The following is a 24,613-nucleotide window of genomic DNA, read 5'->3' as shown; positions in this document are numbered from 1 at the left end:
ACAGCGTGTCTGCGCCACATCACGGAGGCTGTGAAGCCCAGATGGGCTGTATCCTCAACTGGGAGTGCCTGACTCAGTATTTTCAGCAAAAAGGGCTCTGCTTCACCTGATTGTGACACGCCCAGGACCTGGTGGCCTGACAGAAGCGAGGAAGGAACCCAGGGCTGTCCTGGCAGTCCCTGCCTCCCCTGAGCAGGCCCTGGGGCTCCTCGTGTGTTGGGTGACAGTTGCACGTGCAGTCATGGCACTCTGCCCGCTGAAGGAGGCAGTGGGGCCCCATTTATAAATGAGGACCCCAAGGTCAGGGGTGAGGGTGGTGCTCGCAGCTTCACGCAGGTGGGCGCGGGGGGTCGGGGTGAGAGATGCAGGAGCGGGGGCAGCTAAGCCCAGGACAGGGCCAGAACAAGAGCACTTCCGAGGCTGTGCTGGGGCTTCTCCGGGGGATGGGAAGTCAGTGGGATCACCAAGGAGAGCGCAATGGGGGTGCACCCTGACACTCAGGATGGCGGCTTGGAGGCGGTGGGACTAGAGAGAGGGGAACTCCAGACAGGCCGGCAGTCAGTAGCTCTGTGACTGTGGGCATGTCCCTTCAGGGGAGGTAATGGAAAAAGGAGGGTAAAGGGCTTCTGCCAGGGGGCAAGTGAGAGCTGATGGAGAGTTCTAAAGGGCTGCTGCTTTGAAAGGCCATTCAGGGGGTGGTTAAAGCTGCTAAGACAGCACAACATAAACCAGGCTTTATTCTTAGTCCTGGGTTTGAAGCCTAGCTATGCCATCTAAGAGTTGTGCAATCCTGGCCCAGTTGCTCGAAATGCATCTCTAAAGCGGGGCTACCCTATTGGTAGTTGCTGTGATTAACTAGATAAAACCATGCACACGACCTGCATAGCATGTGGCTCAGGGTGAGCGCTCAGTGAACGGTGAACCACGAGGTCAGGTTCCAGGTCGGGGAGCTGGAAGGCTGGTAGACAGAAGAGGACCACCAAGATGGTAAAGGAAACTGACGGGATGTGGGGCTGACGGCAGAACTGGGGGTGGGAGAGAACACAGCATGACCACGCTTAGGCCTAGAAGGGCTCTCGGAGTAGATCCTGCTCAACATTGATTTTTCAGCCAGAGGAAACGGGCCAACAGCTAAAAGGAACGTGTAGAGAAACAGGAGGCTTGGGGGCCAGGAAACAAGGGAGCAAAGACCCAGAGCCAGGGCTTTATAAGGAAGCGAGGCCTAGGGCCAAAGCACCGAAATTCAAAAAAGAAGGAAAAACTAGTCTGGCTTCCCTTCAGGCCCCTCATACTAGAGGGGGGGGGCAGCACCACAGGCCTCAAAACTCAGAGAGGCGGGTCAGGGAGTGTGGAGAGAGTGGTCTGGAGGGACATGATGGAGGAGGCAGAAGACCCCGGGGAACAGCTGTGGCACACGCCCACCCCTCCAAGAGGGCCTCACCCCGACAAGGCGTTTGAGGCCCTCGGCTGTCTCGGGTAGGAGCACCTGGGGAAGGGGCCTCCTGCATCTGCCCCCACTCCTCTACCCAGAGCCCAGGGAAGGCGAGCCAGACAGGTGGTGGCAGGAACCTGAAACCATCCTTTATTACGAATTTTAACCAGCAAGAGGCCAGAGAACAGGTGTGGCAGGCGACCCCTTAGGCGTAGTACTGCAGGTTGGCTTTCTTCTTGGCCTGTACCTCCAGGATGCCCTCCATGTAGTCCTCGTGGGTGAGCTCTGTGGCGCCCCTGCGCAGCGCGATCATGCCCTGCAGCCAGCACAGACAGGCTCTAGGGTGCCTCCCCAGACGCCCAGCCCGGCTCCCAGAGGCCTCCACCTTCTCAGCCTCTTCCCCTCAGCAGCCCCCAGCAGCCTGCCCAGGGGAGGAGGCACAAAGCGCCCAGCCGCTCGGCCCACCACTCACCGCCTCCACACACACGGCCTTGCACTGGGCCCCGTTGAAGTCGTCTGTACAGCGGGCCAGCTCCTCGTAGTTCACGTCAGGGCTGGGAGGTGGGGAGGTATCACAGGGTTCAGCCACTTACGGGAGTGGGTGGGGGAGCCCACGTCCTCCCACGTGCCTCCGTCAAGCAGCGAGGTCAACTCGCCGCCATCACGGGCGACTCCCTTCCCCACTGTGCCTTGTTCTCTTCTCCACACAAGGGGGAGAGGAACGCAGGTAGGTCAAAGCAGATTAGACCAAGCTACTCCTAGTGTCTCCTGGGCGCTAGCATTCTAGAAGCCTGCACCTGAGACTCGGGAATTCAGCCTGAGGCAGGGGAACAGGAGGCTGTGGAGACAGAAGAGCCATCTCTCTGTCTCCCCAGCAGCGCGGGCCCTGCATCAGCACAGCACTGCTGCTGCCACTTACTGATCTCACGCGCAAGTACTGCACTTGACATTGCTGCAACCCCGTGAGGTCGGAGCCCTTATCCCCAAGTCCCAGATAAGAAAACTGAGGCTTAGAGAGGTCACGCCACCTGCTGATGGTCACACAGATCTGAACCCAGGTCCACCTGGCCCCTGGCAGGACTGCCCTGGGCCATGCTGGGCTGCGTTCATCTGCTGGGGCAGGGGTGGCCAGGAAACAGGGCCTCCAGCCTGCACACCTTCCGACCATGGGGGAGGGCTGTGTGGGGGGGTGTGCAGGTGGGCCCGAAGGAGCAGAGCACCTTCAGTTGGGGCCTGGGCCCCAGCACGATTCTCTGTCGGGCACCTGGGGAGAAATGGAGGCCAGCGTGTGGAACAGTGCTCGGTGTGAAAGGGACATGGAGAGGGGGAGAAGCTAGGCCTGGGGAAGGTCAGTACAAAGAGGAGGACAGAGACAGCTCTGCTGCTGCCCCTTCAGGTCTCAGCGCCTTGCTCGTGTCTTTGCCCACCTGACATTCATCTTTCGGGAATGGATCTGCATGATTCTGGCCCGGGCCTCCTCGTTGGGCATCGGGAACTCGATCTTGCGGTCCAGGCGGCCTGAGCGGAGCAGGGCAGGGTCCAGGATGTCCACCCTGTTAGTGGCTGCAATTACCTGAGCAACAGGAGAAGCAGAAACTTGAAGGGTTCACAGACAGGCAACAGTCATGGCCACGACGGGCAAAGAGGTAGCTCAGGGTCCATATGAAACGGCAGGGAATATTCAACACCGACCCCAATTCTAATTCTAGCTCCATCAGCTAGATGACAGAGAAGATCCCCTGACCTCTAAGCCCCACGTTCTTCACCTGTGAAGTGACAATACTCACCTTCACTTGGGTGTTCGGCTGGAACCCGTCCAGCTGGTTCAGAAGCTCCAGCATCGTCCTCTGCACCTCCCGGTCCCCGGCCTTCTCACTGTCAAAGCTGGGGCACACAGGAGGTCCAACACACCGGTGAGGACACAGCTCAGGGAGAGCCCTCCTCTCCTCTACCACCAGAAGCCCAACCCAACCCATCCAGGGCAGGGAAAAGTCTCACTCAACTTGGGGCCCCCAGCCCAGGGACCAGCACAGAAATGGTGTCAGGGACTGGAGAAGCTCCTGGGATCAGGTGCTGGGCTTAAGATAAAACAGTGAGCGAAATCCACTGCCTGGCCTATGCCCCTAATGAATGTGTCATCATATCTGAGCTAAAACTTAGAAATACAAAGGTCTGGCCCAGACTTAGCACGTGACAGGGAGCCCAGGCAAGCGTCCCTGAGGAAATGTCCCCTCAGGCTGAGATCTGAAGGCTGAAAACACATCGGCTGGGCAACCAGCCAATGGAGAACAGGGGAAAAAGAAAAGCACATTCCGGAGAGGAAAGAGCAGGTGCAAAATCTCTCCCACCAGACTGGGCCTGCAAACTGAGGGGCCACTGTGGAGGGAAGCCAGAGGGACGGGGAAGGCAGGGACAGGATGAAGCTGCGGGGGAGCAGGGGCAGCCACGCGGGGGCCCTGCAGGCCACGGCAAGCCCAGCATTTATCCCAAGAAGCAATGGGGAGGCCCAGGAAGGAAAAGCAGGATCTGTTTGCGTGAGGGACTGTGGGTGCAGCTGAGTGAAGTTGTGAAAGGAACATGCTGGTAGCTGTGAGGAGAAAGGATGGTCAGGGGAAAAGAAACGAAGCAGGGAGGCTACTTAGAAGAGAACTTAAGAAGTACAACCACAAGAACAGAGCCTCCACCATCCCGGGGGAGGAGGGAACAGGGCGGGAGAGCTGGAATTGGCAACAACCCCCTTGGTGGCACTCAGCACCCCCTCACCGCTTGGTGCCGATGGCGTCCAGCTCATCGATGAAGATGATGGATGGAGCCTTCTCCTTGGCCAGGGCAAAGGCATCCCGGACTAGCTTGGCACCGTCCCCAATGAACATCTGCACCAGCTGGGGGCCAGCCAGCTTCAGGAAGGTGGCCTGGGGCGGGGGTGGGGTTGACAGATCAGGCCAAAGGCGCGACGAGAAGCCCCTTCGACCTGAGCCCATTGGCAGAGCTTTGGCCTCCTCATCCCTCCCAAAGCACTCACCTTGGTCTGTGCAGCACAGGCCCGGGCCAGCAGGGTCTTCCCCGTACCTGGGGGCCCGTACATTAGCACCCCCTTTGGAGGCTGGATCCCTAAGTTCTCAAACTTCTCCTTGTGGTTCATTGGCAGGACGATGGCCTCCACCAGCTGCCAGGAAGAAGTCCTGGGTGAGGACAGTGAAGCCCTGTGGGCTCCTACAGTCCAACGCTGAATAGCTTCAACCCCTACCTGTAACCCTCCTACTCCAATTCAGAGACACTGCCCTCTCCTTCCCCCACATCCGGAGGACACAGAATGCTCGCTCCCACCACAGCTGGCTCTGGACTCCCCGGGAACAGATGGATGTGGTAGAAAAGGCACTGGGCCAAGAAAAAGGAGCCTGAGTTCCAGTCCTGGCTCTGGCCCTAACCTTCTGTGATCCTGGGCAAGTCATTCAGTTTAGGAGATCTCAATCTCCTAAACTGTTACGTGGTCTCCTCCTTGCCTCCCTAGGATGCTATGAGGATAAGAGGCACACTGGGGTAAAGTGCTCTGGTCACTGAAGTAGAGAAATACAAAAGGCTGGTGAGGCTGCCATGCCTCCTTCACCTCCTGAATCTGCTTATCCAGGCCCCCGATGTCACTGTATTGCTCTGTGGGCCTCTCGTCCACCTCCATGGCCTTCACCCGCGAGTCGTACTCTGTGGGCAGGGTCTCCAGGATCAGATAGGAGTCTTTGTTCACACCCTGGGGACACAGCACAAAGACTTCAGAGTTGTCTCAGCTCAAGGCCTACCTAAGTGGCTGGGTGACAGTTGTCTGCAGAATGAAAGGCAAGATAGGAGAGTGGGCAACACAAGAATCAAAGAGCAGGCAGACATGCTCTCAGACTCTGCAGGCTGCTCTGCAGACATTCAGGACCAACAATGACCTGGGCCTGGGGCAGGGGGTCAGCTAGTCAGTGGGAGAAACCTCGCTGGAAAAGCCCTGCCTGGGCTCAGGGACACCACTCACCACCAAGTCTCCTGGCTTCAGCTTTTCAGCATCCACCAACCCAATCACAGGCAGGAAGTATGTCTGTAGGGAAGATTCCAGGTGCAGCCTCAGTTACTGCCCTTAGTAAGGCTCCCTGTCCCACATCCACCCCTCACCCTCCTCAGTTCTCCTATGGCTGGGCCAGCCTCACCTGTCGTGTAGAGGTTTTGATCACTGCACACTTGCCCTTCCTCTGGGAATCCAGGTCAATATTGGCACCATCTTCCTCTTGATCGTTGGGATCAACATCTAGGAGCTGGGAAAGGAAAAAGCTCAGATCAAGCCCAGCTCAGTTCCTTGAACTCTCCAGAGCCCAGTGCTTCTGAGGCTGCGACAATCTCAACACTGGCAGGGCTGGCCGTCCCTACCTCACTCCGCAGACTAGCCCTGAGCCCAGCAAAGGTGTGGTTAATAAACCAGATTAGTAAGACCTCTGCTCAGGTGTTGCTTCTCTGCAGAACTCATGTACCCCCAGGGAAAAATAACCAGTAGAAAAGGAAACATGCGAGGCTTCCAAGGCTTTTTCAGGCCCTATATTATCTCCCTGGAAATGCACACTGGAGAGGAAACCCTAGGAGGTTTAGCTCTTACATGCAGTTTAGGCCTCCAAACACCCACCCACTCTTTCCCCAGTGGGCCCATCACAGGCTGTCCCCAGCCCCACTGACCCCTCTCTTCCCCTCCACATACACACACACCTCGATGACGTTGGAGACCAGGTACGGCAGAGTCTTGTTCACCTTGATTTTCTCACTGTTCTCTTTGATTTTGTCCTTCATGGCTTGGAGCTCGTGGGTGACTCGCAACACTTCGCTCTTCATGATCTGGGATGAGGGTGATTGGAGGCAAATATTCAGCTTTAGCTCAGCTTATCCTAGGGCCTTGTAATTGGTGAGCCTTATCCAGGCTGCCTGGGGGACCCTCCTGCCCCCCTTCACTCAGCTCTAAGGCTCTCTGAATGCTCAGCACCTGCGTCCACAACCAGCAGAGGTCAGAACAGGAGACCAGTGTGGAAACCTCCTGGTGAAGTATTAGTTGTACTAAAGGGAAAAGAGCAAGACTTTGAGTCACGCAAACAGATTTTAGGTTCTAACTTTGTTACAGGCTGCGTCCTTCACCACAGTAAAACAAACAAAAACTCTCTGAGCCTCAGTTTCCTCATCTGTAAAATGGGGATTTCCTAAAAGGATTCTTGAGAGGAATACTTAAAGACCTTGCTGGGAAAGGCAGTCTGATGATTCCTTCTCTCAGGCCTGGTTTCCCATCACCCTGTCCCTCTTCTGGTCCCTTTTAAAGCTTAGTTTTCTTTTTTCCTGGTCCAAGAAGGAAACCGCGGTCCCCACGCCTCGCCTAGGGAGGCCGAAAACGACGTGAGCGAGGCAGGTGGATCACCAGGGCCTGCTGTGTGCGGGCTTCACTGCCTGACATAGGGGCTGTGCGCCCACCTTGATTTCACTGTCCAGCAGCCGTGTGCGCTGGATGATCTCTTCTGTGGACATCTTGAGTACCTCCTCCCCGATTCCATCTTGCTGTGCAAAACAAATTCGTCTTTCTTAAAGTCAGGTTAGTTAACTCAGGACTGCAAGTAAGCCCACTCACAGCCTCAGTTAGCCCACTCCCCGCCCATAAAACCAGAATGGAGGAGTCGGGACGCCTGCCCACACCCCAAGCGGTACCAACCCCGGGACCGGGCTAGAGCTTGAAACCCCCCCAGCCACCGCCTCCGCTTCCGCCACGTGCGTCTCTCCACTGGCCCCAGCTCCAGAGCCCCCAGCTCTCCCGGCGCGCACCTCAGCCTCATCCCACACGGTCGCCATCTTCTCCTGCCGAGTCACTGGACTCTCGAGTTTCGGCAGCAGATTCACCCCCTGCAAGAGAAGGCCGAAGATCAGACTGGGCAGTAGCCTGGGCGAAAGGTTATTATTATCTCTCCTCACGCCTGCTCTTGATTAGTGCTAGACTCCTTCTCCAAGTCCTGACTCTTGACGAAATTAGCTTGGGCCAGTTGCCACGGCGAAACTGCTTCTCCGAATTAAAAGATGAAGCCGAGACCACAGGACCCGCCCCCACGGCTCCTGAAATGTTCTCGCCCCAGTCCTGTTGATGCCGGAGCGAGAGGCGAATTCGCTATTGGCTGGCACGAGCAGTGGGGCGGGGCCTGGATAACAAATGAAAAGGAGAGGGAGAAAATACGAGAGCGCCCCGCAGGGCCCTTGGGAAATGTAGTCCTAATCTGGCGGGTAACTGAAAGGGTGCTTTTTTTTTTTTCCTTTTTTTTTCTTTGTGGTACGGGGGTTTCTCGCCGTTGTGGCCTCTCCCGTTGCGGAGCACAGGCTCCGGAAGCGCAGGCTCAGCGGCCATGGCTCACGGGCCCAGCCGCTCCACGGCATGTGGGATTTTCGCGGACTGGGGCACGAACCTGTGTTCCCTGCATCGGCAAGCGGATTCTCAACCACTGCGCCACCAGGGAAGCTCTGAAAAAGTGCTTTTGAAGGGGGTTTTCAACCTCAAAATCTGGCCCAGTTAGGAATTAGGGGATTCCCCACAGTGGGTGGGCCTCGTCCAATCAGTTGAAGGCCTGAATAGAACAAAAACCTGACCATCCCCTTAGATAGAGGGACCTTCTCCTGCCTGACGGCCTTGAGCTGGGACATGGGTCTTTTCCAGGCTTGGGACTTGAACTGAAATATCATCTTTTTTTTTTTTTGATGTTGGGGGTAGGAGTTTATTTATTAATTAATTTTTGCTGTGTTGGGTCTTCGTTTCTGCGTGAGGGCTTTCTCTAGTTGTGGCAAGCGGGGGCCATCGCGGTGCACGGGCCTGTCACTATTGCGGCCTCTTGTTGCGGAGCACAGGCTCCAGACGCGCAGGCTCAGTAGTTGTGGCTCATGGGCCTAGTTGCTCCACGGCATGTGGGATCCTCCCAGACCAGGGCTCAAACCCGTGTCCCCTAGCATTAGTAGGCAGATTCTCAACCACTGAGCCACCAGGGAAGCCCTGAAATATCATCTCTTATAGGGTTTTGTGTCTGCTAGCTTTCAGACTAGAATTTACACCATCAGCTCTACTGGTTCTCAGCCCTTCTGATTCAGACTGGAACTAAACCATCAGCATTCCTGGGTTTCCAGTTTGACAATTTACCCTACAGACCATGGAGATTTCCCAACTCCATAATTGTGTAAGCCAATTCCTTATAATAAATCTCTTTATATATATATAATATATGACTCCTATTAGAGCTGGAGAACCCTGATGAATATACCTCTTAGAGTCTGTTATTGTGAAAAATGTTAAATATATTAAAAAGTTGAAAGAATAGACGATGAGTACCTGTATATCTTTCACCTAGATTCACTAATTGATTACATTTTGCATTTGCTTTTGCTCTGTTTGTGTATGTGTGTTTTCCTGGACCATTTCAAAGTAAGTTGAAGACATCATGACACTTCACCTCTAATATTTCAGCTTGTGTCTCCTAAGAGTAAAGACCTTCTAATATGTAACTACAACACATTATAGCATAATATATTGTCATACCTAAAGAATTTAATATTGATGCAGTAGTATCTAATATATAATCCATATTAAAATTTCTCCAGTCATCTCCAAAACATCCCTTACAGCCTTTAAAAAAAAATCCTGGGCTTCCCTGGTGGCAGGGGACACAGGTTCATGCCCCGGTCCAGGAAGATCCCACATGCTGCGGAGCAGCTGGGCCCGTGAGCCATGGCCACTGAGCCTGCGCGTCCGGAGCCTGTGCTCCACAACGGGAGAGGCCACAGCAGTGAGAGGCCCGCGTACCGCAAAAAATAAAAATTAAATTAAATTAAATTAAATTTTAAAAAATCCTGTATCAAGTCAAGGATCATACACTGCATTCAGTTGTCAGGTCTCTTTAGCCTCCTTTAGTCTGGAACAGTCCCCCAACCTTTTCTGGTCTTTCATGACATCAACATTTTTGAAGCATCCAGGCCAGTTGTCTTGTGTAGTCTGTTCTCAACACAGCAACCAAAGGAATTATCTTAAAGCCTCATCAGATCATGTCACTCCTCTGCTCAAAACCCTGCAGCAGCTGCGAGACTCAGAGTAAAAGCCAAGGTCTCTACAACGGCCCCAGATCCCTACAAAGGCCCAGGGCCCTGCAGGTCTTTGCTCTCCCACGATTTTCTCCGGGACCTCGACTCCCACTCCTTCCCTCCCTGCTCACAGTTACAGGGCTCCTTGCTGCTCCGTGACCAGGCCAGGCCAGCTCCTATCTTGGACTCTGTTCCATTCTCCTGGAATGTTCTTTCCAGGATATTTTCTTGCTTCACTCCCTTACCTTTGCTCCTTCAAGTCTTTGCTCAAATACCTCCTTCTCATCCAGACCCACACTCACAGCCTTTTAATGCTGCAGCCTGCCCTGCTGGGTCCTTCCTGTCCCCACACTCCTCAACCCCTTACCCTGTGCTGCTCTTCTTTTTTTTTTTTTTTTTGCGATACGCGGGCCTCTCACTGTTGTGGCCTCTCCCGTTGTGGAGCACAGGCTCTGGACGCGCAGGCTCAGCGGCGGTGGCTCACGGGCCTGGCCGCTCTGCGGCATATGGGACCTTCCCGGACCGGGGCACAAACCCGTATCCCCTGCATCGGCAGGCGGACTCTCAACCACTGCACCACCAGGGAAGCCCAAAAACTCCACATTTTTTTTTTTTCTCTTGGCCGCACCAAGCATGTGGGATCTTAGCTCCCCAACCAGGGATCGAACCCGTTCCCCCTGCATTGGGAGAACAAAGTCTTAACCACTGGACCACCAAGGAAGTCTGCTCTTTTTTTTTTTTTAATTATATATTTTTAGTTTGAAAATAATCTCAAACCTAAAGAAAAGTTGCAAATACAGTGCAAATAATTTTTTTTCTTGCATCATTTGTGGGAAAATTGCTGATGGGATACCACATCACCTCAAATACTTTGGTGGGAATTTCCTACAATCCAGGACATTTTCATACTTAAGCACAATACAACCTTCAACATCAGGAAGTTAACCTTGATATGTTTCTACCATTTAATCCTCAGACTGCATTCAAATTCCACCAACTGTCCCAAAAATGTCCTTCATAGCATTAAAGGACATACTGATTCTGGACTTGGATCCAGTCCAGAATCAAGACCAGAATTAGGCATTGTATTTAGTTGTAGTTCTTTAGTTTCTTTCAATCTGGAATTGTTTCTCAGTCTTTCCTTGGCTTCATAACCTTGACACTTTTGAAGATTACAGTTACTCTGTAGAATATTTCTAAATTTGTGTTTATCTGGTGTTTCCTCATGATTTTACATTCAGGTGATTCATCTTTGCAGGAATAGAGATACTCAGTTTCTCACTCCATTCATTCAGGTAGCAGTTGATTTCATTTTGTCCCATTACTGGAGATGTTAACCTTTCTCACTTGATTAATCTCGTATCTGCAAACCTTCTCCACTATGAGGTTAATTGTTTTCCCCTTGAAATTAATAACTATTTTGTGGGGAAGTACTTTGGAACTATGTAACTATCCCATTCTTCTTCATCAAATTTTTAATGTATTCATTTATTTATTTACATCAGTATGGATTCTTGTTTTATCCAATAAATCATTGCTATGGACTGAATGTTTGCATCCCCACCTCCAAATTCATATGCTGAAGGTTTAACCCTCAATGTAAGGTATTTGGAGATGGGATCTTTGGGAGGTAATTAGGGTTCAATTAGGTCAGGAGGGTGGGGACCTCATGATGGGATTAGTGACCTGATAAGAAGAGGAAGAGAGGAAGATCTTGCTCTCTCCCTCTCTATACATAAGCACAGAGAAAACGCCATGTGAGCGCACAGTGAGAAAGTGGCTGTCTGCAAGCCAGGAAGAGGGCCTCACCAGGAACCAACCCTGCTGGCACCTTGATCTTGTACTTCCAATCTCCAAAACTGTGAGAAAATAAATTTCAGTTGTTTTAGCCACCCAGTGTATGGTATTGTGTTATGGCAGCCTGAGCTGATTAAGACAGTCATTATTAATGGGCCAGTGGGAGCCCATTCATTCTGGCTGCTGTGACCTTTTGGGTTATCTTCATCATTCTTTCAGCTTTCTTTGCTTTCTGACATAAGATATTCCAGGTTCATCTTGTAATTTCCCTGGTCCAGGCCTAGAATCAGCCATTTCTCCAAAGAGTCTTGGTTCTAGTAGTGGAACATGGTATTTAGAAGCCAATATCGGGGGGTGCTAGATGTGCTCATTGCTACTGGCATGTCACTCCCAGGCACGAGTGTTTGCGCGCACACACACACACACACACACACACACACACATTTGTAACTATATTTATTTCTCTATTAAGCTATATATTTAGAAATCCAATAGTTCACACTAATCTCTACAATTCCAATTCAATATGACTGGGTCCCTTTGGTTTTCTTCCTTTCCTTATTTGTAACTCTCTTCTTCAGTAGTGACCTGTCACCCATTACCTTTAATATGTTTACGTATTTGATCAACCCTTCTATGTAATCAAATTCTCATTGCCACTCCCTTCCAGGCACAGATCCTTCTTCAATCCATCTTTGTTCAAATGCCCCATGTGCATGCCCTATTTGCTCTACTCAAGCTCTAACAGGGAATTCCCTGGTAGTCCAGTGGTAAGGACTCTGCACTTTCACTGCTGAGGGTGCGGGTTCGCTCCCTCGTCAGGGAACTAGGATCCCACAAGCCACGTGGCTCAGCCAAAAAGTTAAAAAAGAAAGAAAGAAAGAAAGAAAGCTCTGACACCTCACACCCAACCTTCTCCCACTTGGGTTTCTCCTTAGCCCACTTAGGCCCCAACAGCCCATGCCAGCTGCCCACCTTACCTGACTTGGTCTCTGACACTCTGCACTGGACCATATTCCACCCACCACCACCACGTGGATGCTCTCCTCACTTTGCTCAGGCGCCTATGCTACGCCTTTCTCCTCCAGGGTGTCCTCATCACCCTGCTCTGACTCTGACACACCACACCAGGCTGCCCTGTGCATAGCTGCCCTCCTTGCCCTGTTCAGGCTCCAGCTCCCAGACTGCCCATCTGCATGGATGTCTTCCTCACCTTTCTTGGCCCCAATACACAGCACCAGGCCTTGTCCTCCTGTGAACTCCTTTCTCCCTTTACTTGGGCTCTTACACTTCAGGATGAGGCACCTGTGTGTGTGGGGACCCTTCTCTCTCCACACAGGCTCTACCTCCCCACACTGGGGCTTCCCTTGTGTGGACACTCTCCTCACCTAGTTGGGCTCCGATATCCCACACCAGGCCACCCCTCCACATGGATGCCTGTCTTGCTCTGTCCCACCTAATGGTTTTAGGACTGACAAGAAGAGAAGGGAATGAAGATGAGGAAGAAGAATGCTGCTCTATTCTTTATTGTTCCAAAGCACTTATCACTTTTGTATTAGTCTGCTAGTTTCTGCCATTAGTTTCACAATAACAAAATACCACAGACTGGGTGGCTTAAACAACAGAAATGTATTTCCTCACAGTTCTGGTGGCTGGGAGGTCCAACATCAAGGTGCCAGGAAAGCAGGTTTCTGGTGAGGCCTCTCTTCCTGGCTTGCAGATGGTTGCAGTAAGACTGTGTCCTCAGACAGTCTTTTCTCTGTGCAGCACAGAGAGAGAGAGAGAGAGCTCTCTGATGTTTCCCCCTCTTCTTATGAGGACACCAGTCCTAATGGATTAGGGCCCCATCCTCATGACCTCATTTAACCCTAATTACCTCCTTAAAGGCCCTGTCTCCTGATATAGTCATGCTGGGGGTTAGGGCTTCAACACATGAATCTGGGGGACACAATTCCGTCCATAACACCTTTCTAACAGGCTTTCTACCTTGCTGGTTTACTATGTTTACTGTTCATCACATCTTCCTCTCCAGCCCTGCATGTCAGCATTTAAAGGTGCTCCTCACCTGCAGGATCTTGCCTCTGGCTCACGGTGGCAGCCCCCAAACCTGGAAGGGCAACTGGAGGAACTCCTACATCTGGGCACAGAGACACGTTTGTCTGAGGAAGCTCACGTGAGGAGCCTCACTCCCACTCTCCTCCACCCGTCAGACCTCGGCAGGGAAAATCAGAATTGCTGGGACCAGGTACAAACGGTTTATTTTTCTGTAAAGAGCAAAGTACAGAGAGGTGGGGGAGGGCAGCTGGGCCTGGAGGAGCAGCAGTGGGCAGGCCCCATGCCCTGGCTGAGGCCAGAGGAGGCCCTGGAGGCTGCCCCAGGAGTAAACAGGTACTGGAGGCGCAGCTGGTCAGGGCGGCCTTCAGCGTGAGGCTAGAGAAGGAGCAGGGGAGGCGAGGCAGAAGCCCACGACCTGATGGGGTCACACAAAGCCAGGCTTCATGGATGAGCGGTGGCAGTTGGGGCAGCTCCGCGTCCCGTTGTTCTGCAGACACCTTGGGAAGCAAAGGGCCCTGTCCATTCAGCGGGCCTGTCCTCCCATCCTGGGCCTGGCCCTCTCTCTTCCTCCTTCCTTTGCAGGTGCAGGAGGTATCCACAGCCACCCCCCCACCACAGGCTCCTGCCAGCAGCCCTGCTGGCCCCTCGCACTCTGCCTGGGGAGGCCTCCAGGGCAGAGCCTGGGCTGGGAGTCAGGAGGTTGTGATGGAGGCAGCTCTGGCCCTGGGCATCTAAATCCCATGACCTTTGAGATGCCTCTCTGGCCCTCTTTGGGGAGAATAATAGAACATCCACTTCATAGGGCTACTGGGAGGATTCAATGAGTTAATAGGAAACGCTTGGAACGGGCATGGGATGCCGAAAGCACTGTGTAAGTCTTTGCTGTTCGTATCACTATTGTGACTAGGCCCCAGGGAGGCCCCGAGTGCCTCGTGCCCACCGGCGGGGCACTCACCTGAGGTGGAAGATGTGGGAGCAGGGCAGAGCCTGCAGCCGGCTGTTCTTCTCGCCTATGGACTCGCCGCACAGGCCGCAGTAGAGCTCTGTCTCCTCCACGCACTCGTGGAAGCGCACGACGTGGGCGCGCAGCTCCCGCTGCAGACCTCTGCTGCGGTAGATGCTCTCGCTCAGGCAGTGAAGCTTGAGCTGGCTCAGCTGGGGCCGGTGCGGCCAGGAGAGCGGGACGTGGGGATGAGACAAGTCAGTGCTAGTGAGCAGCTGCCCTGCTTCCCTCCTTGCCCAGCCCAAGAAGCTGTCCCCACAGGGCCACCGGGTGGTCAGTACACAGGGGTCCTGTCCTGGCTGCATTCCTGCCTTGCTGGTGGGCCTAGGAAAAGCGTCCTGCCCTCTCTGGGCCTTGGTTTCCCCTCACGCAGAAAGGAGGTAGGTGAGATGGGTGATCCTTCCTCCTAGAACCCGCTGGGGACTCCATGCTTTTGAAGGATTTTATTGACCAAACCTGCTGCACTGACCTCATAATAATTAATTTTCTTTCCTGTTTTTGTTAATTAAATACACACAGCAGCTCATCAGCGCTTCTGAAGAGCCCGAGATATCTGAGTAAACCGGAGCAGGTATCATCCAGCCAAGGCACATATATTTAGCATGTTCAATTGGACTGTGCACCTGATCCCTGAGAAATGCACATCTTCTAGAAGACTTCGAGAAACACTGAGGTTATTTTCAACATTTAAAGGTTTGGATATGATTATCAAATTTGGAGGGGCCACATGTACTATGAAAGGAACACGGGCTTTGGAGTTAGCACCTCTCTGAGCCTCACTTTCCTCATCTGTAAAATGGGGCTTGCTGTACCCACCTTGCAGGGAGCCACTGAGGCCTGGAACCGATACCTAGAAGAGCCCTGTGATGCCCACCTCTGTATGAGTGGAGGCCACTGTTAGGAGTTTTAATGACCATCAAGAAACCTCTGAGGAATTCTGATATCCCCTGAGCTATGGAATTCTTGCCCTGCCCTCCGAAGTGCTCTCTGGGGGGAAGAGAAACAGCCAGGGTCTGGGCACGATGGGGGCGGCTCCTGGAGATCAGGAGAGGCTCAGTGCAGGAGCAGGCTCAGGGGGGCCTCCCCACGCACCCAAGATCCCACCTTGGGCTCTTGACTCCAGACCCAGCAGACGGACTCAGTTCTGACCTTGTTCCCCACCTCCTCGGCCAGGTCCTGGGCTCTCTCGATGGCCTCCAGAGCCTGGAAGGTGAGCACAGGCCAGGGCTGCAGGCAGAGCTGTCTGCACAGGGAAGCACAGGGAAGGAAGGGGTAGGGAGGGGTGGGTCTGGGGAGGGCAGCACCGGTGGGCAGCTGCCCTGTGTGTGAAGATGAGAGGAAAAGGCTGGGGTACAGTCACCAGAGCTGCCTCAGTTTACTCAGATATAGCGTGGGAAGAACATTCCTATTTCACGAGGTGTCGTGAAATCATAGGAGGCAGTTAAAGTGTCCTGAGTGCAAACCCCAGGCCTAGCCCTTTACTAGCTGTTGGACCGGGCAAGTCATGGACCTTCTCTGAGCCTGGAAAATGATCTGGAATCCCCTGGCCTCATGGGACTGGGGTGAGGCTGGTTAGACAAAGTGTCTGAAAGAGTCCAGCCCAGAACCAGACCCACACATTGTTGGTTGACCTACTGGCCTCAAGTGGGAGCACTGGGGAGAGCTGGGAGCTGCAGGAAAGGGGTCCACCTCACCTTGTCCAGCGCCTTCCTGGCCACCCAGCACTTGGCCACACCCAGCAGCACCTGTACCTGCCCCAGGCGGTTTCCAATCTCGGTCATGATGCTCATGGCAGAGTCGTACCTAGGGAAGGCTGTCTGCACAGCCAGGTCAGGGGTGGAGTCAGGCCAGGCCACCAGGCTCGCACCACCTCCCCCTGCATCCCGGTGACCTCACCTCCAGGTCCCCACGGCTCCGGTGGATGTCAGCAAAGCAGAGCAGGCAGAGTGCCTGCAGTGGCCGGTCCCCATGCTGCAGTGCAATCTTCATAGACTCCTGTGACAGAGGCCGGTCACTCAGACCTGCTCGTCTGCCCCCCACCACTGGGGTGCCTTCACCCATTGGGCCCCTCTGATGGGCAGTCCAGGGTCACCAACATCCTCAGAGCCCAATACACCTTTCATGGTGCTGAGGCCCATGCACTGAACCACTGAGGTCTGACAGCACTGGAAACTGAGGCTCTGAGAACAGAAGTGACTTGACCAAGGTCACCAGGTTATTAAGTGGCAAAGTTGGGATTCGAACCCAGACCAGTGGAACTCCAGAGACTGGCTCTCTTCCTACTTAAAGTGCCCCATGAGGGCACTTTTTTTGGCAGGGGTTGGGGGACAGAAGGAAGTGCTCTCCCCTGAAAACAGACTAGAAGGGAATGAGGTTTGGGGCAGGGGGACTGGGGAGCAAACACATCCTTCAGGGGCTCAGCTGTAGAGAGGAGGGGCCAGGGGCAAGGCTTGGGGGCCTCAGTGGGCTGAGTTGGCAGGAAGAGGCACTGGGCCCAGACCCTGCCTACACTACCACCCTCTAACTGCCCCCATTCCCTGCTGCCCCACCTCACAGCACTCCATGGCACTGCCCAGGTGGCCCAGCAGGCGATACGCCACAGCCATGTGGTACTGGCTCATGGCCCGGTACTTGAGGCTCCAGCCTTTGCCATAGTCGTTGACGAGCTCTGCAGCCTTGCAGGGGAAGAACAGGGCTTTCTCGTAGTCCTGCAGGGGACACAGGGAGGGGGTGGGCTGGGAGGGGGCACACTGAATGGCAGGAGCTGCCCCAAGTGGAACGCTCCACCGCGTGTTCATTCATTCATGCATTCATTCTGGTGTCCAGGGAAGGAGTGATCCAGACAGAGGCCACAGCCAGTGCACAGGCGTGGGCTCCATGAACACAGGGGTTTTCGTCTGGTTTGCCGATGTATGGCAAGAGCCTAGCACAGTTCCTGGCACTTAGCCTAAAGCATTTATTGAATGAATGAATGAACGAATGAATGAGAAGGAAGAAAATACAGTTGGCTTCTCCTCTCACCCAGTCCCAGTTGGGCCCCTCGGCTTCAGAGACACACAGAAGGGTGGTGGTGGGGATATCAGAGCCCACTCCAACCCCACTGGAGTTTGCCCCCTGGCACCCAGTCATCACTGAATGTTCGGTGACTGCCAGCACAGTCAGCTCAAAAAACATTGGGACAGACTCACTGAGGCAAAGAAATCATCCTCTCACCTTTCTTTCTCCTCAGACTTCCAAATGTCTTCTCAACCTGTCCATTATTAGCACATGAGCTCACCTTATGCATGCACCATTAAGAAAACAGAAGAGGGACTTCCCTGGTGGCGCAGTGGTTAAGAATCCGCCTGCCAATGCAGGGGCCCTGGTCCAGGAAGATCCCACATGTCGCAGAGCAACTAAGCCCGTGCACCACAACTACTGAGCCTGCGCTCCAGAACCTGCGAGCCACAACTACTGAGCCCGCATGCCACAACTACTTAGCCTGTGCACCACAACTACTGAAGCCTGCGCGCCTAGAGCCCGTGCTCCACAACAAGAGAAGCCACCGCAATGAGAAGCCCGTGCACCGCAGCGAAGAGTAGCCCCCGCTCGCTGTAACTAGAGAAAGCCCGCGCGCAGCAACAAAGACCCAACGCGGCCAAAAATAAACAAATAAATATTTTTAAAAAAAGAGAAGAAAATCAGAGAGGAGCTCCCTTATCCACCTTATCCGTCAAACCCACCAGATCTGTTCCCACACTGCCTCCTTTCCTGCTACTCCCTGCTCCTATCAAATTAAATATGACCCCCTCCATGTGGGCTCTGGAACCCCCTCCCCAGTCTCTTTCTACTGAATCATTCCTATCAATGTAAAATCATAGCCTGGCATTTCTTATCTCATTTGAAAAACAAAACAAAACAAAAAAATCAAATAACCTTCTTTGACCTCATGTCCCATTTAGCTACAGCCCCACTTCTCTGTTCTTCTTTGTAGAAAACCTATTTGAATTTTTATTTAATATCTAACAAGTTAATATGACCAAAAGAGAACTCTCGGTAACCCCAATAAAAACCTGTTCCTAACATACTTAATTTGTACTAGGTACTTTTTATTAATTTATTATTTATTGATTTATTTTTGGCTGCACCGGGTCTTAGCTGTGGCACGCGGGATCCTCGTTGGGGCATGCAGACTCCCGGTTGCGGCACGCATGCGGGATCTAGCTCCCCGACCAGGGCTCGAACCTGGGGGCCCCCGCATTGGGAGCACGGAGTCTCACCTGGACCACCAGGGAAGTCCCTACTATGTACTTTTTAACTTGAAGCCATGTAAATGTTTTACAGACTTTAAAATATTAAATTTAATTTTAAAAACCCTAAAAATAGAAAATGGAAACAAATGACCTTAATGTATATCATTATATTAATATTATAATCAATTCTAATCATAAGTATATATTATAATACAATCAAGGTATATTATAATATTCTATCATAGTATATTACGATTGTTTTATAATATATATTAATATATTATATATTATATTATATATGTTATATATTAATATAGCCATACAGAAAAGTTATTATTTCAAAGGACCTTAAAATATATACTTGAACAGTTCAGTCATAGTGGGATATATCATAAAGACAAAAGAACGGCAAAGAAATCAAACCTCATTCATCATTTTTTTTTTTTTTTGAGTAAGACAATATTGGTATTGTCTTTTGAAATTCTTTTATGTACTTTGTAGGATAAAGTAAATATTTAGAAACCAAGATTTTCAGTCTAAGAGAAAAGAGAATCAAGTCTGAAATAAATTAAGGAAAATCCTGAAACATTGGATATGAATTGGAAATATCAGTATAAAGTCCAGTTGTCCTCACAACAGAAGAGATTTAGTAGCAAAAACAACCCAGTAGCCGCGAGCATCCTGAGAGCCCACGTTTGGTCTTTAAATACCATTTCCTACTAAAAAAGGACCCGGAGGAATGGCTGGCTCCAGGTTTGGAGCAGGAAATAGAGTGGGCCCTCTGGATTCGAGGGTTCCACATCCTTGAATTCAACCAACCGAGGGTTGAAAATATTGGGGGGAAAAAATCCAGAAAGTTCCGAAAAAGCAAAACTGGAATTTGCCACACACCAGTTTATATTTACATAGCATTTACATTGTATTAGGTATTATTATAAGTAATCTAGAGATGAGTTAAAGTATGGGGTGGAGGGAATGTATGTAGATTTTATGCAAATACTACACCATTTTATATAAGAGACTTGAGCACTCCCGGATTTGGGTGTCCTGGAGGATCCTGGAACCAATCCTCCGCAGATACCGAGGGACGACAGTATACAAAACGAGTGTGGGACAGGCTATTGTGCCAGAAAACAAGAATGCTTTCTTTCAAAGACTAAATGAAGTCTCGTCAAAAGGACACAGTAGCCATACTGAAGAGAATTCCACCGACTAAAATTAAGATAATACGAGTATCAAAAGGAACAATGATTGCAACTGACTGACGAGTACTGAATATTTTTTTAAATCCATGATTTCACAACGATACTACAAAAAGAGGAAGCAAAACAAGTAAGCGTGATCATTGAAGGCAACTATCACATCAACTCATTATTCTGGAAAGTGGTAATTAAAGGAAAGGGAAAAAGTATTTATTCTGCCTTTCCTTAAGGAACTGTATTTCAGCGTAATCAACTAGCTCCAGTTAAAGAGGGAAAGTTCTCCCTTATAGAAAAATCCCAGCTAATAATTGCAGAAGGCATGATAGAACTTGGAAATCACCATTTCCTGAGAGTTGAAATGAAAGAATTGATTCAGGCAACAAACATCAATGGATGCTCAAACCATTACGGAAAATGTTGTTGCAGAACTGAATATTCACAGCCAAAGTGTCACCCCACAAGTTAACCTACGGTCGTGAAAGGAAGACAGCAAGGATGAAAACAGTGGGATCAGGTGGTCACTCCCTTAACTACCGATATGATGTGATATGAAGCACGCAGCCTCGCTTGTATAGTATTCTCACCAAAAATGCGTGACCTAAAGCTTACCAAGTCATTATGTAAGTTCTAGTTCATAGAGAGTCATGGAGACAAAGAAACAACTTACATGACTCCTTGAGGAAGCAATGAGACAATGAGATGGAACATTCTACAAGGCAATTAATCCGGCTTCCTCAATAAACCATGGAAAATAAAGGGAAGGGTAGGAATTCTCTATAGAAAGAGACTCGGGAGACATAATAACCACTGCAATGTGTGGTTCTTGTTTGTATTCCAATTCAAACAAGCTGAGGATAAAGGCATATTTTCAGGATAAGTAGAGAAATTTAAGAGATAATTGTTCAATATGGTGTGTGTGATAAATAGTATTGTGATTATGTAAGAAAGTGTCCTTATATCAGAAAACGGTCTTTCTTTCTTTCTTTTTTTTTTTTTTTTTCAGAAATGCATACAGAATTACTTCGGGGTAAAATATCATGGGGCTTCCCTGGTGGCGCAGTGGTTGAGAGTCTGCCTGCCGATGCAGGGGACGCGGGCTCGTGCCCTGGTCTGGGAAGATCCCACAAGCCACGGAGCGGCTGGGCCCGTGAGCCATGGCCGCTGAGCCTGCGCATCCGGAGCCTGTGCTCCGCAACGGGAGAGGCCACAACAGTGAGAGGCCCGCGTACCGCAAAAAAAAAAAAAAATCATGATGTCTATAATTTTGTATCACAACACTTCAGTGAAAAATATGTAAGTCAAATATGGCAAAATATTAATAATTGTTAAATCTAAGTAGTGGGTATATGGAGATTCATTACATTATTCTGCTTTCCTGCATGGTTAATTTTCTTCATAATAAAAAAGGTCATAAAACACCCCTATCCCTCTCCAATCCTATTGCATCTCACTGAATGGCTTCCCCATACATCTGGTTGCTGAAAACAAAATCCTCAGTGTGGTCGTGGATGACTCTCACTTCCTCATACTTCCACCTCTGATCCATCAGCATTTACACTCTCGAGGATTTTTTAAGCATCTACTATGTGCCAGGCACTAACATCCCCCATGGGCCTAGATGCCTAGGGGGAAAGAGAGCAAATGCTCAGGACCAAAAGTCTGAGGTCATTGACCCCATCAGTTTCTTCTCAATCTGCCATCTCCCTTCCCCCTTACCTCTCTGACTCCACCACCGCCTACCTTCTTCTCACACACATGCTGCAGCCATGCTGGCCTCCATCCTTCCTTGAACATACTGGGTAAGGTCCCCCAAGGGCAGAGCTGTGCTTTAACTGTTCCCTCTTTTTCATTCTTTTGCCATATTTCTGCATGGTTCACCCTCTCATTTCTTCCAAGACATCAGACATCACCTCTACAAGGCCTTCCAACCACCCTGTTTGAAATTGCAACACCTCATCCTCAGCACTTCTAACCCCCTTTCCCTGCTCGCCTTTTTCCTAGGCACTTCCCACCATGCTGTATACTTGATTTGCTGATTGCATTTATTTGTCTCTCTCCCCCAGCTAGAATGCAAGGTTCATGAACCCATGGACTTGGCTGTTGTTTTCACTGTTGCACCCTAGGCCAACAGTGTCTGGGATATCATAGATGCTCAGTACATATTTGATGAATGAATCCTTACAACCACGCTGTAAAGTGGGTTTCATTCTCCTTCATTTCATAGGTTCAGAGAGGAGAGGTGACTTGCCCAAGATCACACAGCAAACACGTGGCAGTACAGGTTCACGGCCTGTCCTCACATAGGAGCTTCCCATTCCCCCAGGAAGTCAGACAGATCAAGGCTTGAATTCTGGCTCTGCCCTGCCTGGCCATGTCTTTACTTCCTGGCTGTCTTTTCCCTCCCAGGCTTTCGTCTGCCTCATCGCTACCTAAATGGGAGGACTGAATGAGGTGATGCAACAGGGAGCGTGGCTCACGGGAGACTCTCAGGGAGCCCGAGACTCTACCGCCCTCCCTGGGGGGCCGGGCCCACCTTGACCTGGGCGTAGAAGCTGCCCAGGCTGCAACAGACACGGCACTCGAGCATGGTGTCATCGTTGTTGTGGGCATAGCGCAGGGCCTTCTCGAAGCTCTCCAGGGCCTTCTGGAAGAGGCTGAGGCCCAGGAAGGCGTTGCCCATGCTCAGGCTGACCTGGCCTCCGAGCTGGGTGGCTGCCCGGGTGCCGGGCAGGCCGAGGCAGGTCTTGCAGTAGGAGATGGTCTTGTGAAACTCGCACAGCTTCTCGTTGCTGCGCGCCAGGTTCAGGTAGCTCTCCAGGAGGAAGTCGGCATCCTCCAGCTCCCGAGCCGTGTCGATCTGTACCACAGCAAACTGCCCGCCAGGGTGGCAGGCCGGGAGCGTCAGCCTGGACCCTGAGCCTGGGACCCGAGCCTCCGTCCCTCCAAGCCTCACAGCCCAAAGCCTCAGGCCCAGAGCGTCCACCCCCGGCCTCAGATGCGCTCCCTGCTCCCCAGTCCCAGAAGCCCCAGAAGCTGCAGCCCAGGAGCCTCCACCTCCCAAACCCAGACCCACAGCTTCCACCTCTCCATCCTGAGCCTAGGTCTGCAGTCTCCACCACCCACCCATCCGCAGCCTCAAACCTGGAGCCAGCGCCCCCTAGGCTCATACTCAGAACCCCAAACAGGAAGGCTGGAACCTCGACTCTGAGACCTGGCCTTCAGCTCCCCGAACCCTGAGGCTGAGAACCTCAGTCTCAGAGCTTCAGACACCAGAGTTCAAGGCCACAGGTCCAAATCCAAAGCCAAGACCCAGTGGATTCAGAGCCTCAGGCCCCAGCCACTAGCCTGTGGGATACAGGGGAGCCTGAGGAGGCGGGAGGGGGGCTGGGAGGCCTGGGAGAAATCTCGCCCCAGCCCCGCCCTCCCAGCCCGGCCGTGGCGCTCCCACCTTCAGCATCTCCTTATAGCGGCCCATCTCCGAGTGGGCCGTGACCAGGCAGCCCAGCACGCGGAAACGCCCCACGAGGTCCGAGCTCTTCTCCAGCACCTTCGTCCACACCTGCAGCGCCTTCTCTGTCTGGTTAGACTGGTACAGCTGGAGCCCCTTCGCGATCTGCTGCTTCGTCTGGTCCTGCCCCATCCTCCCAGCGCCGTGAGCCCCCTCCAGAGAGACCCTGGTGGCTCCGTGCCTCTAGACACTCATGGAGGGGGCCGCAGAGCGCCAGCTGCCCACCGAGCCCCCAGAAGGAGCAGGGCCTGGATGGAGAGCCGGCGCCACCCTGCGAACAAAGCTGGTCGTCGCTGTCCGCAGCTGTCCCTGCCAGTTGGGGCCACGTGGCCGCCAAGGAATGTCAGCCACAAGGTCACGCGGGGCCTCTGCCACACCCACCCCCGAGCTGGGAGGAAGGTGCCTGCCCCCCCAGGCATCCCCTTGGGCGTCTCTTCAGCACCTCTGACACTGGCCCTGAGCCTCCTGGCTGGGCAGGCCCTCCCCGCAGCCTCGCCAAGGAGCCGCCCCCAGGGGTGGGCTGAGAGCTGGAAGAAGCAGGGATGAGGCTGGGGCCTCTCCCCATCACAACCTTCCCCCCAGACCCACCGACCCCAGGCTCTGTTCCTGTGAGTCACTGGGCGCCGAGGTCCCTTACCCGTGCACGTGCCCACACCATCCCAACGTGTCCTAACTCACAGTCCGACCCCAGCCACAAGTCGTTCACCTCTCTGGGCCTCAGTTTCCTCATCTGTAAGTTGAGGCTGCAATAGGCTAACAAGTCCTAACCCACAGGCTTGCTATGAGCCCCACAGTGGGGTGGGTAACAGCGTGGACCCTGGAGCCAGGCTGCCAGGGTCTGAATTCTGACTCCGCCGTTTATTATCTGCATGGGCAGCGTGACTTTGGGCGGGAGAATAATGGTTCCTACTTTACTGGATTTTTTTTTTTTTTTAAGATTTCTTTCTTTTTGATGTGGACCATTCTTTAAAGTCTTTATTGAATTTGTTACAATATTGTTTCTGTTTTATGTTTTGGCTTTTTGCCCACGAGCCATGTGGGACCTTAGCTCTCTGACCAGGGATCGAACCCATACCCCCTGCATTGGAAGGCGAAGTCTTAACCACTGGACTGCAGGGAAGTCCCTTTACTGGTCTGCTGGAACTAAATGACTTAGTAATTGACAAGGACTTAGAACAGTGCCTGCCTGACACACAGGAAACACTATGTGACAATAAGCAAGAGGTTATCTAGAGCTGCGTCCGTATGCTCCATGGCAAACTGCCCATGAGGAAC

General features: G+C 52.0%; 1 protein-coding gene across 3 annotated transcripts; it reads right to left on the bottom strand.

Annotated features, from left to right (window-relative positions):
- Positions 1-1,559: 1,559 nt before the first annotated feature.
- On the bottom strand, positions 1,560-23,640 carry LOC132525809 (26S proteasome regulatory subunit 6A). 3 transcript variants are annotated; one of them, XM_060159168.1, is made up of 14 exons: positions 23,279-23,636; positions 22,364-22,702; positions 7,256-7,333; positions 6,911-6,994; positions 6,164-6,289; positions 5,617-5,721; positions 5,445-5,507; positions 5,040-5,177; positions 4,455-4,598; positions 4,196-4,344; positions 3,220-3,316; positions 2,860-3,005; positions 1,905-1,986; positions 1,560-1,748 (listed from the first exon to the last, which is right to left on the bottom strand). In XM_060159168.1, exons 1-14 carry the CDS (start codon positions 23,468-23,470, stop codon positions 1,638-1,640), a joined length of 1,854 nt encoding a protein of 617 aa, XP_060015151.1. In that variant the 5' UTR covers positions 23,471-23,636; the 3' UTR covers positions 1,560-1,637. The 3 variants fall into 3 exon arrangements, with proteins under 3 accessions (XP_060015151.1, XP_060015152.1, XP_060015153.1); XM_060159169.1 differs by lacking the exons at positions 1,560-1,748; positions 1,905-1,986; positions 2,860-3,005; ... (7 more) ...; positions 6,911-6,994; positions 7,256-7,333 and adding exons at positions 13,580-13,890; positions 14,349-14,548; positions 15,546-15,623; ... (1 more) ...; positions 16,293-16,391; positions 16,946-17,104 and having other exon boundaries at positions 23,279-23,640; XM_060159170.1 differs by lacking the exons at positions 1,560-1,748; positions 1,905-1,986; positions 2,860-3,005; ... (7 more) ...; positions 6,911-6,994; positions 7,256-7,333 and adding exons at positions 13,580-13,890; positions 14,349-14,548; positions 15,546-15,599; ... (1 more) ...; positions 16,293-16,391; positions 16,946-17,104 and having other exon boundaries at positions 23,279-23,640.
- Positions 23,641-24,613: the final 973 nt, after the last annotated feature.

Source organism: Lagenorhynchus albirostris, chromosome 9 (assembly GCF_949774975.1).
Source record: "Lagenorhynchus albirostris chromosome 9, mLagAlb1.1, whole genome shotgun sequence".
Taxonomy (NCBI): Eukaryota; Metazoa; Chordata; class Mammalia; order Artiodactyla; family Delphinidae; genus Lagenorhynchus; species Lagenorhynchus albirostris.
This window is presented reverse-complemented; position numbering and strand designations above follow the sequence as displayed.